This window comes from Papio anubis, chromosome 18 (genome assembly GCF_008728515.1).
Source record: "Papio anubis isolate 15944 chromosome 18, Panubis1.0, whole genome shotgun sequence".
In the NCBI taxonomy this organism is placed as follows: Eukaryota; Metazoa; Chordata; class Mammalia; order Primates; family Cercopithecidae; genus Papio; species Papio anubis.
Genome location: NC_044993.1, coordinates 59,280,611 through 59,292,803, shown reverse-complemented (window position 1 = coordinate 59,292,803; position 12,193 = coordinate 59,280,611). Strand labels below are relative to the sequence as shown.

The 12,193-nt window shown below is 46.4% G+C and overlaps 1 protein-coding gene across 6 annotated transcripts in view; it reads left to right on the top strand.

Moving 5' to 3' along the window:
- BFAR (bifunctional apoptosis regulator) overlaps positions 1 to 8,865 on the top strand; it is a 40,518-nt gene extending 31,653 nt beyond the window's left edge. For all 6 annotated transcript variants that reach the window (XM_003916570.4, XM_009196044.3, XM_021931774.2 and 3 more), the window contains 3 exons: positions 2,387 to 2,560; positions 4,473 to 4,675; positions 7,261 to 8,865. In XM_003916570.4, the coding sequence (XP_003916619.1) occupies positions 2,387 to 2,560; positions 4,473 to 4,675; positions 7,261 to 7,453 (570 nt within the window). In that variant the 3' untranslated portion in view covers positions 7,454 to 8,865. The remainder of the gene's footprint in view (positions 1 to 2,386; positions 2,561 to 4,472; positions 4,676 to 7,260) is intronic.
- Positions 8,866 to 12,193: the final 3,328 nt, after the last annotated feature.

The following is a 12,193-nucleotide window of genomic DNA, read 5'->3' as shown; positions in this document are numbered from 1 at the left end:
AAAAAAAAGATGGGTCTTGCTCTGTCACCCAGGCTGGAGTGCAGTAGCACGATCATGACTCAACTGCAGCCTCAAACTCCTGGGCTCCAGTGATCCTCCCATCTCAGCCTCTCTAGCAGCTGGGATTACAGGCACACACCACCATGCCTGACTAATTTTTTTTTTTTTTTAATAGAAATGAGGTGTCATTTTGTTGCCCAGGCTTGTCTCAGACTCGTAGCTTCAAGCAGTCCTCCCACCTTGGCCTCCCAAAGTGCTTTTATTACAGGCATAAGCCACCATGCCTGACCTTAGTGAGTTCTTTTGATGTGACCTCACTGGTGTTTGATAGTTTCCCTTCTCATGTGTCAAGATGGTCAGGTTACTCCTGTACCTTTCTTGCCCCAGACTTGGAAATCTGCCATTTCACTAGTTGGATCTTTTCTTAAAATCTTTAGATTTTCTTAAAATCACTTTAGAAAATATCAGATATAAACAAAAATAAAGGGACAAATGTATTCAGAGCCAGTTTCAGTGATGACCAACTCATGGCCATTCCTACTTCCTTACTACCCCTCTACTTACACCCCAAACCCGGGATTATATTAAAGCATACCCGAACATCATCTTATTCCACCCCTAAATACTGTAGTATGCATTTCTTTCTTCTTTTTTTTTTTTTTTTTGAGACCAAGTCTCGCTCTGTCACCCAGGCTGGAGTGCAGTGGCACAATCTCAGCTCAATGCAACATCCATCTCCCAGTTTCAAGCAATTCTCCTGCCTCAGCCTTCTGAGTAGCTGGGACTACAAGTGCCCACCACCATGCCTGGCTAATTTTTGTATTTTTAGTAGAGACAGGGTTTTGCCATGTTAGCCAAGCTGGTCTCGAACTCCTGACCTCAAGTCATCCACCCACCTGAACCTCCCAAAGTGCTGGGATTATGGGTGTGATCCACCACACCCGGCCTGTAGTATGCAATTTTTTATTTATTTATTTATTTATTTATTTTTGAGATGGAGTCTCGCTCTGTCGCCAGGATGGAGTCCAGTGGCATGATCTTGCCTCACTGCAACCTCCACCTCCCGGATTCAAGCGATTCTCCTGCCTCACCCTCCTGACTAGCTGGGATTACAGGTGCCCACCACCATGCCTGGCTAATTTTTTTTGTATTTTTAGTAGAGACGGGGTTTCACCATGTTGGTCAGGCTGGTCTCGAACTCTTGACCTCAGGCAATCTGCCTGCCTCAGCCTCCCAAAGTGCTAGGATTACAGGTGTGATCCATCACGCCCGGCTTCTGTAGTATGCATTTCTAAAGAGAAAGAATCTTTTTAAAAATGCAGTCATCACACTTTAAAAAAAATCTAACAGCAAGTTATTCATAGCATCAGGTAAGTTGAATGTTTTAACAGTTTTTGTTGAGGTAAAATTGATGTACACCTACTTAAAGTGTATGATGTGATAAGTTTTGACATATGCACACCCATGAAACCATCATCACAATGTAGATGGGGAACATCTCAGTCACTCCCAGAAGTTTCCTCCTGCCCCTGTTAAGCCCTCCCTCCCAGCCCTCCCAATTCCAACAAGGATGCAGTGATCTCCACTGGGCACTGGGGATTTAATTTGCATTTCTCATTTAATTTGCGTTCACGTGCTTATTTGCCATCCTTATATCTTCTGTGGTAAAGTGCTCATTTTATTTTGATGCAACTAAGAATCAAATAAATGAATTTTTTTTTTTTTTTTTTTTTTGAGACAGAGTTTTGCTCTTGTCACCCAGGCTGGAGTGCAATGGCAAGATCTCGGCTCACTGCAACCTCTGCCTCCTGGGTTTAAGTGATTGTCCTGTCTCAGCTTCCCAGGTAGCTAGGATTACAGGCGCTTGCCACCACACCCACCTAATTTTTGTGTTTTTAGTAGAGACGGGGTTTTATCATATTAGTCAGGCTGGTCTCGAACTCCTGACCTCAGGTGATCCACCTGCCTCCGCCTCCCAAAGTGCTGGGATTACAGGTGTGAGCCACTGCACCCGACCTTTTTTTTTTTTAAGAGACAAGGTCTTAGGCTGGGCATGGTGGCTAATTTTTGTATTTTTAGTAGAGACGGCATTTCACCATGTTGGCCAGGCCGGTCTCAAATTGCTAACCTCAAGTGATCTTCCCACCTCAACCTCCCAAAGTGTTGGGATTTACAGGCGTGAGCCACCATGCCCCACCAAGTTCGGATCTTTATACAATGTAACCCAAAATGTGGATCACTTGACCTCTTCTTGCCATTCACTTATTCATGCATTGTACGTACCATGCAAAAAGGCTGATGGCAACAAGCTAGAGATGGGAAGGGGCGTGGGTGGGCAGCTGACCACTATGGTTGTAATGTGGCCCTGTACTCTTCTCCTCTGCAGGCTGTGAACCCAGGCAGGTCTCTGTTCTTGCTGTACGCCCTCAAGAGCTCTCCCAGGCTGGGTCTGCTCTACCTGTACTTGTTTGACTACACCGACACCTTCCTACCCTTCATCCACACCATCTGCCCTCTGCAAGAAGACAGCTCTGGGGAGGACATCGTCACCAAGCTTCTGGTAGGTCTGCACAGTGCCTGGAGTAAAATTATTCCCCCATTGAATTATTTGCAGAGATTGCTACCCACCATGGGTGCCATGTTTCTTCAGTTTGACCCATGAACTCCCTTCAGAATGTCTGGTAAGTCATTTGAGAGTAATATCCTTTGCTTTGCTTCTCTTGAGGCCAGTCCTGACCTGTTCATATCAAGTCACATGGATAGAGGAATCATCAAGTATAATCCAAACCCATAAATAATAAAACAATTTTGAAATCTCCAGAGATCCTTTTTTTTCCCCAAAGATCCTTGTAAACACTACAGTCAAGTGTCTGGCTAACTGTTTTCAGCCTTGAATATAGTTTGAAGCCTGCTAATCAGATCCCTTGCACATTCCTCCTCTCATTACCCAGTCTTCACTTGCTGTTTACCTCACCAGACTGGCTGTGCAGAGACCCTGACCTTTAATTTATTGATTGACTGTTGGAAATAGGGTCTCACTCTTTCTGCCAGGCTGGAGGGCAGTGGCACAACCACAGCTCACTGCAGCCTCGACCTCCTGGGCTCAAGCGATCCTCACACCTCAGCCTCCCAAGTAGCTGGGACTACAGGCGAGCACCACCACCCAGCTAATTTTTGCATTTTTTGCAGAGACAGGGTTTCACCATTTTTGCAGACAGGGTTGCCCAGCCTGATCTCGAACTACTCAATTCAAACCATCCTCCCACCTCGCCCTCCCCAAGTGTTGAGATTATAGGCATGAGCCACTGCACCTGGCACCCAACCCTTCAATTTTAATGAGCTCCAACAGCCTCTGCGTGTTCATCAGGCTAATTTTTTATATGCTAATATCTGTAATTGGAAAGCTTTTCCTCCTGCCACCACAAAATTTACCTTTTTTTGGAGGGAGGAGGGAGTGTTTGTAATTTTCCCACAAACTACCATTATTCTACCATAGCCGATGTTGAATTTAGGAAATGGTTCAAGCTACCCATGCAGTGATGGGAGAATAAAACACTGGTTAATTTAAATTTATTTCTATTTATTCATAATTCATGCTTAGATTTGTATTTCTGAGCTTCCATAATTATGTGACAAGCATTTCATTTCGACCTTTTTGCTAACATATACTTAATTTGAGATTAATTATGGCTGGGCACAGTGATTCACGCCTGTAATCCAAGCACTTTGGGAGGCAGAGGCGGGTGAATCACCTGAGGTCAGGAGTTTTGAGACCAGCCTGGCCAACATGGCAAAACCCCGTCTCTACTAAAAGTACAAAAATTAGCCAGGCGTGGTGGTGTATACCTTTAATCCCAGCTACTCAGGAGGCTGAGACAGGAGAATCACTTGAACCCAGTAGGTGGAGGCTGCAGTGAGCCGAGATAGCACCACTGCATTCCAGCCTGGGTGACAGATCAAGACTCTGTCTCAAAAAAAAAAAAAGACTAATTATTACAAGATGAGTTGATGGATGGAAATTTCATTTTAGATTGTTGGATGTGTGTGTGTGTTGTCATCAATGTAGAACTCACTGTGATCATCAGAATTTCTTTTCTTTTCTTTTTTTTTTTTTTTTTCCTGAGACGGAGTCTCCCTCTGTCACCCAGGATGGAGTGCAGTAGTGTGATCTCAACTCACTGCAACCTCCACGTCCCGGATTCAAGTGATTCTCCTGCCTCAGCCTCTAGAGTAGTTGGGACTACAGGCGCACAGCACCACACCTGGACAATTTTTGTGTTTTTAGTAGAGATGGGGCTTCACCATGTTGGCCAGCCTGGTCTTAAACTCCTGGCCTCAGGTGATCCACCCACCTAGGCCTCCCAAAGTGCTGGGATTACAGGTGTGAGCCACCGTGCCCAGCCTGATCATCACAATATTTTGTGTAAAAGTCAGTCGTCATGACTTTTTGCATCTGTATGTTATTTTTCAAGGATCTTAAGGAGCCTACGTGGAAGCAGTGGAGAGAGTTCCTGGTCAAATACTCCTTCCTTCCATACCAGCTGATTGCCGAGTTTGCTTGGGACTGGCTGGAGGTCCATTACTGGACATCACGGTTTCTCATCATCAATGCTATGTTACTCTCAGTTCTGGAATTATTCTCCTTTTGGAGAATCTGGTCAAGAAGTGAACTGAAGTAAGTATATTTTAATGGTTGTCACAACTGGGGATGGGAAAGAAATACCAAGTGAGGGAAAGATCTTTTATTTCTCACACTTGAAATAAATCCTCTGTCCACCCAGACCCTTCAGACTCTGCTTTGAGAAACCCAGCTTAAGCAGTGAATAGGACAATTACCTTGTGTTTTGGGGTGGGGGTTGTGGTGCTCATTGTTAAAAGTATTTTCCTATATGTCTTTATGCAATAATACACCATTTAATTTCAGGAGGAGGGGGTCAAAGGATTTTAATAATCAAGGAATAAGCAACTGAGTAGAAAAGGGTCTGTTTTAAGGTAGGCAGGCCTGTGCAAACCTGTCCCCTAAATCAGAGGAAGCTGAGGGACTGAAGAAAGAAGCTGACATTCAGTTTCTCAGAAAGAAACATTTAATAAGGCCTTGCAAACAGAAGCCCTATCTGTGTCTTAGATGGCAGCGAGACAAGATGGTGGATCCCCAGACCCAGGACTTGTATACATAGGGAAGAGGCATACATGCTTCATTCAGAAGGGATGTGCAGAACAATTGCTTAGGGTTAGGATTTATGGTAAGTACGAGAACATCAAGGCTGTTTCACCTAAGGGCAGGATTTACATGACATACGTGTTCTTACACAGGAAACATTAGATAAACCAGAGATCTTAGAGGCTTCCCCCAAACCGGAGTTAGTGAGAAGTCAGCATGGCAGATTAGCATCCAATATGGAGTTCTTTGGCCTCCACAGGGTGCTTTATAGAAAATGGCAGTAAGGTAGAGCATAAAGAGATCTCATGGGAAATTCTGTAGGCATGAGTTCTAATCCTGATCTGCCACCAACTAGGATAATAATAACTTAGGCTTCAAGCATGACTGGAGCCTGAGACCCAAACGCTGTCACCAGGACTGGCTCTTTCTCTGTCCCTCACAGCACTGTTCTTTCTTGTGTTTTCTGCGTCAGGCAGCTCTCTTCATGTGGGGGCCCTCGGCTTCTCCACTCCAGACTTTGATCTGTGCAGCTTAACAAACCTCCAGAAAGAAAGCACTTCCTTCCCCGTGGCACTGGAAAAGGTCTCAGGGTTCCCACGCCTTTGTTCTGACGGACCCAGCCTGGGTCACATGCCCACCGCAATCCATCACCCCAATCCTGCAGGGCTACCCCAGGCTTGGGGCATGAGCTCACCCCACAACCAGAGGCTGGTTTCAGCCCTACCCAGACCACGTGGAAAAGAACAAAGGAGAGAGAATCCCCAAAACTTAGAGGCTGTTGCTGGGTGCGGTGGCTCTTGCCTGTAATCCTAGCATTTTGGGAGGCCAAGGCAGGTGGATCACCTGAGGTCAGGAGTTCGAGACCAGCCTGGCCAACATAGTGAAACCTCATCTCTACCAAAAATACAAAAATTAGCCAGGCATGGTGGTGGGTGCCTGTAATCCCAGCTACTCAGGAGGCTGAGGCAGGAGGATCGCTTGAACCCAGGGAGGTGGAGGTTGCAGTGAGCCAAGATTGAGACATTGCGCTCCAGCCTGGGCGACAAAGCGAGACTCCATCTCAAACCCCAAAACCTTAGAAGCTGTTTCCAGAAGAAAGGGACAGGCAGAAGTAACACTGCCACCCTTGCAGCCTTTTACCTTGACATTCTGTGACTCGCAGCCTTATGAATGGTTCTGAGAACCCAACAATCTCTCTCACCTTTCCCATGGTGACTCACTAGGTAAAAATCAAAAAAGAACCTCCCTCATTTCTTTCCATTTAGCAAACTCACTTATTTATACACAATTTGCCTATTTATCCCCCTACTGTACTCCTGGTTCTCTGCTGGGCATGGCAGATCTTTTGGTGAAGAAGACAGTCTATACTGTGAGGACCTACAGCCTAACAAAGAAAATATATATGTTAAAAAATAGATGGCCAGGCACCTTGGCTAATGCCTGTAATCCCAGCACTTTGTGAGGCAAGAGGATTGCTTGAGGCCAAGATAGACAATGTGACAAAACCCTGTCTGTACTAAAAATACAAAAAATTAACTGGGCATGGTGGTGCACACCTGTAGTCCCAGCTACTCCAGAGGATGAGGTGGAAGGATTCCCTGAGCCCAGGAGTTTGAGACCAGCCTGGGTAACATAGCGAGACCACCTTGTCTCTACTAAAAAAAAAAAGAAAAACCAGATGTGGTGATGTGTGCCTGTGGTCCCAGCTACTCAGGAGAATCATGAGACCTGGAGGTCGAGGCTGCCGTTGAGCCACATTTGCATCACTGCACTCCAGCCGGGACAAAGGAATGAGACCCTGTCTCAAAAGAAAAAAAAAAATTATGTAAGTGTTAACAAAGTGATGAAGCAGGTGAAGTTGAGGCTGTCACAGGGAGGCCTTGCCCGGTGCAGGGACAAAGAAGCTCCCTCTAGGTCATGTCCCTGAGAGTTAAAGATGGGTTGAGTAGGCAGAGGTCTCAGGCACCGGGGACAGAAGACAAGGACATTCAGCACAGGCAGCCACGCTCTTCCCAGCACCCAGAAAAGGCCGAGGGGCCAGACTTCCGGGCGTGGTCATGAGAAGTGCCTCTGATTCAGCCTCTTCTCTTCTTGTTTAGGACTGTGCCTCAGAGAATGTGGAGCCACTTCTGGAAAGTATCAACGCAGGGGCTTTTTGTGGCCATGTTCTGGCCCCTCATCCCTCAGTTTGTTTGCAACTGTTTGTTTTACTGGGCCCTGTACTTTAACCCAATTATTAACATTGATCTTGTGGTCAAGGAACTCCGGCGGCTGGAAACCCAGGTGTTGTGACTGGCACTGCCCAGGCTGAGACTCTTCAAGTCCCGCTGACGTCTGAGCTTTGACGCGTAAGAGGGGTGAGGCAGGGAGCACACTTCCTATTTTTTACCCCCAGTAAAACAAGGTGCTGCTTTGTATGTCAAACGCTCCAACCATGTCCTCTCCCTGTCGGCCTGTGGGTGGCATCAGCAGGGACTGACATCCGCGCAGGGAGGATTGTCTGTTTGGCTGACACAGCAGCGGCCCTTCCCATCCAGCCGCCTTCCTCACAGGGACTAGGAGGCTCAGTCCCCGACGGCTGACAAGACTCAGGGTCCTCAGTGGACACGGTGTGGGTGACATCATAAGGGCACCACATCAGTCCCCTCCCCAACCTCAGTGACTGACAGAGGATCCTAGATCTCAGAGCCCGAGACCAGGCTTATTGGGGCCTGGCCTGTCCTCTAAGTCAAGTTTAGGAAAACAAGAAAGATTCTGTCATAGGTATGGAGAGTTGCACATAAAAAGTACCGAAGAAATCCCAAAATTCAATCAACAATTCTGTCTTACTGAAGAGTTGCTAGGATTCAGAGTAAAACTCAAAGGATTCAGTTTGAGCCTAGAATGATGGTTAGACTTGTAGTCAGTGGGCTTGTTATTGTTGTGCTTTATGGAAATCATTGAAGGTCTGGATCCCTTTCTCTGAATGGAGAGATTGAGAGAGATGTCGGGCAGTTCCCATTAGATTGAGTGGCCTCCATGTTATTTAAAATTGTTTTGGCGATGCCTCACCCCTGTAATCCCAGCACTTTGGGAGGGTGAGGCAGGCAGATCACTTGAGGTCAGGAATTCAAGACCAGTCTGGCCAACATGGTGAAACCTCATCTCTACTAAAAATACAAAAATTAGCCAAGTGTGATGGCCTGCACCTGTAATCCCAGCTACTTGGAATTGGAAATCGCCTGAACCCGGGAGGCAGAGGTTGCAGGGAGGGAGATTGAACCACTGCACTCCAGCCTGGGTGACAGAGGGAGATTCTGTCAAAAAAAAAAAAAAAAATTCATCTGTAAAATAAATTCCAGGATAGTCCTTTTGTTCAAGGAAATATTTTATAAATTGACCTCACACTGTATAATCTTTATTGTCCTATCCTGATGTATAACACAGCAGGTATAATTACACCAAGTGCTATAATTGTAAATATGGAATGAGGTGAACTATGGCCTTTTATTTCCTTCCAATGTGAACACAGCAGGTGTGAGATGTCATCTCAGAAGACTGGCCTTGCAGAAATAGGCCTACATCCGAAATACTCTCTTGTGACTCCATGAACCATTAATTAACCCTTTGTATCTTTCAGTGAAGATTTTACTCAAATGTTGCATCTGGAAGTTTGAAGAAATTACTTGAAATAAAAATAAAGATTTTTATACAGATAAAACCTATATGTAGAGAAAAAGCAATTGTCTAGAAAACACAAAACTTCTGCATTGCCTGATAGAATCTTCTTGTCATGGGCTGAGCATGGTGGTTCATGCCTGTAATCCCAGCACTTTGGGAGGCCAGGGTGGATGGATCACTTGAGGTCAGGAGTTCGAGACTAGCCTGGCCAGGCATGGTGGCGCGCACCTATAGTCCCAGCTACTTGGGAGGCTGAGGCAGGAGAATCACTTGAACCCAGGAGGCAGAAGTTGCACTGAGCCAAGATCGCGCCACTGCACTCCATCTGGGTAACAGAGCAAGACTCCATCTCCAAAAAAAAAAAAAAAATCTAGTCAATCTAGTCACGCGCTGAAATCCCCCAGCCTGATGCAGATACTGAGCCAAGGAGCCACTCTAAGGGAAAATGGGTTTTTTCCTGCTTGTGTTTGCACATCAAGCCCCAGGGTTGCTTACCTTTACCTATTTAATGCTTGTGACCTCCCATGGACACTCACATGGCAGTGTTTACACATCCGTGGTCTCATGCTACCCAGGGGTTGCCAGTATCCTTTACAGGTGAATAGATGGAGGGTGGCTGGCAAAACTCACCAAGCTGGTGCTGACTGGCTTTGCAAAGCTGGGTCTGGGCCATCCACCTCCATCCCATGGCCTCCCACACTGTCCCTACCTGCTTCTACACCCTGCTTCAAAGATGAGTAATACCCAGATTTGCTCAGGGACTGGGGCAAAGCCATGGCCTAGAGCAAACAGGCTGGGCAGGACCTTACTCCTTATCATCAGCAGGAAGGACAGGCATACTCAGATCAGGGGCCACAGGCTGCCTCTACCTCTTCTTACCAATCATAGCAGGATGGGTACATCTAAAGAGGGTGTCTAAAATAGTCCAGGCTGGACGCAGTGGCTCATGCCTGTAATCCCAGCACTTTGGGAGGCCACGTCGGGGTGGATCACGAGGTCAGGAGTTGGAGACCAGCCTGGTCAACATGGAGAAACCCCGTCTCTACTAAAAATAAAAAGTTAGCCAGGTGTGGTGACCTGCGCCTATAATCCCAGCTACTTGGGAGGCTGAGGAAGGAGAATTGCTTGAACCCAGGAGGTGGAGGTTGCTGTGAGCTGGTATCACACCATTGCACTCCCGCTCTGGGTGACAGGGCAGGACTCTGTCTCCAGGGGGAAGAAAAATACAAAAAAAATTAGCTGGGTGTTGTGGCAGTACCTGTAATCCCAATTAGGAGGCTGAGGCAGGAGAATCGCTTGAACCCGGGAGGTAAAGGTTGCAGTGGGCTGAGATTGCCCCACTGCATGGCAGCCTGGGCAACACAATGAGACACTGTCTCCGAAAAATACAAAATAAAAACAAAATACTCAGACCCGGCTGGGTGTGGTGGCTCACACCTGTAATCCTAACACTTTGGGAGGCTGAGGTGGGCAGATCACTTGGGCCCAGGAGATCGAGACCAACCTGGGCAACATGACGAATCCTCATCTCTACTAAAAATAAAAAAACTAGCCGGATGCGAGTGCATGCACCTGTAGTCCTAGCTACCTGGGAGGCTGAAGTGAGGATTACCTGAGCCCAGGAGGTTGAGGCTGCAATGAACTGAGATTGCACCACTGCACTCCAGCCTAGGTGATAGCCCTGTCTCAAAAAATATTCAGATCCTTTGATCCAAAAATGCCATTTCTGCAAGTCCGTGCTAAGGAATAGGCTATGGGGATGGGAGTGGTGAAGATTTATTTACATTATTTACAAGCCACTAATGGAAACAGAAAATAGCTCCAATATCCAAAAACAGTCAGTCTATAAAATGGTATCTAATACAGATATTTATTTATTTATTTATTTATTTATTTGAGTCAAGGTCCTGTTCTGTTGCCCAGACCGGAGTGTAGTGATGTAATCATAGCTCAATGCAACCTTGAACTCTTAGGCTCAAGTTATCTTCCCTCGGCCTCCCAAGTAGCTGACACTGCAGGTGCATGCCACCATGCCTTACTAAATTTTTTTTGTTTTATACAGATAGAGTCTTGCTATGTTGCCCAGGCTGGTCTTGAACTCATGGCCTGAAGCAGTCCTCCCTCCTTAGCCTCCCACAGTATTGGGATATTGGGATTACAGGCATGAGCCACCTCATCCAACCCTAACACAGACATTTTAAATGAAGTTTCCAAAGATTTTTTATGACATGGAGAAAAGTTTATAAACATCATACAGTATAATCTGAACTAATTTTTTTTTTTTTTTTGAGATGGAGTCTTGTTCTGTCGCCCAGGCTGAAGTGCAGTGGCACGATCTCAGCTTACTGCAACCTCTGCCTCCTGGGTTCAAGTGATTCTCCTGCCTCAGCCTCCAAAGTAGCTGGGATTACAAACATGCACCACCATGCCTGGCTAATTTGTGTACTTTTAGAGACGGGGTTTCACCATGTTGGTCAGGCTGGTCTCGAACTCCTGACCTCGTGATCCACCTGTCTCGGTCTCCCAAAGTGCTGGGATTACAGGCGAGAGCCACCGTGCCCGGCTTGGAACTACATTTTTAAAACTATAGATCCTAGCAGATTATGCTGAATTGTGGGAACTGGAATGATTTTTGTTTCTGCTCTATATTTCTCTGTACTTTTTTTTTTAAAAGCAATGAGTATGTACCACTTTTTTTTTTTTTTTTTTTTTTTTTTTTTTTGAGACAGAGTCTCGCTCTGTCACGCAGGCTGGAGTACAGTGGCCGGATCTCAGCTCACTGCAAGCTCTGTCTCCCAGGTTTATGCCATTCTCCTGCCTCAGCCTCCCGAGTAGCTGGGACTACAGGCGCCCGCCACCTCGCCCGGCTAGTTTTTTGTATTTTTTAGTAGAGACGGGGTTTCACCGTGTTAGCCAGGATGGTCTCGATCTCCTGACCTCGTGATCCGCCCGTCTCGGCCTCCCAAAGTGCTGGGATTACAGGCTTGAGCCACCGCGCCCGGCCTTAGTATGTACCACTTTTGTAATCATTGTGCTGGGCTTCCAGAAATGAGCCACCGCTGCAGGACAGGAAATACATTTTAAGGTGTAGTGGGATAAGGGAATACTCTTTCTTAGCTAACAGCTACTGGACTTGAACTTCACCGGGTGGGCGTTGTATGGCCGTCTTGTTGATTGCTGCAACCTAGAACATAAAACACGGCCAGGTACATGGTAGGCGTTGGTTCACATTTGACTACCAGCCATCCAAGCAGGTTAGAAGACAAAGACCACCTTTTCATAAAGATGGAGCGAACCTCAAAAATGGAACCAAACCCAACACAGTGATAAATACAGTCATAGTTTTATAAAATAGGCGCAGGACTTTCGGCT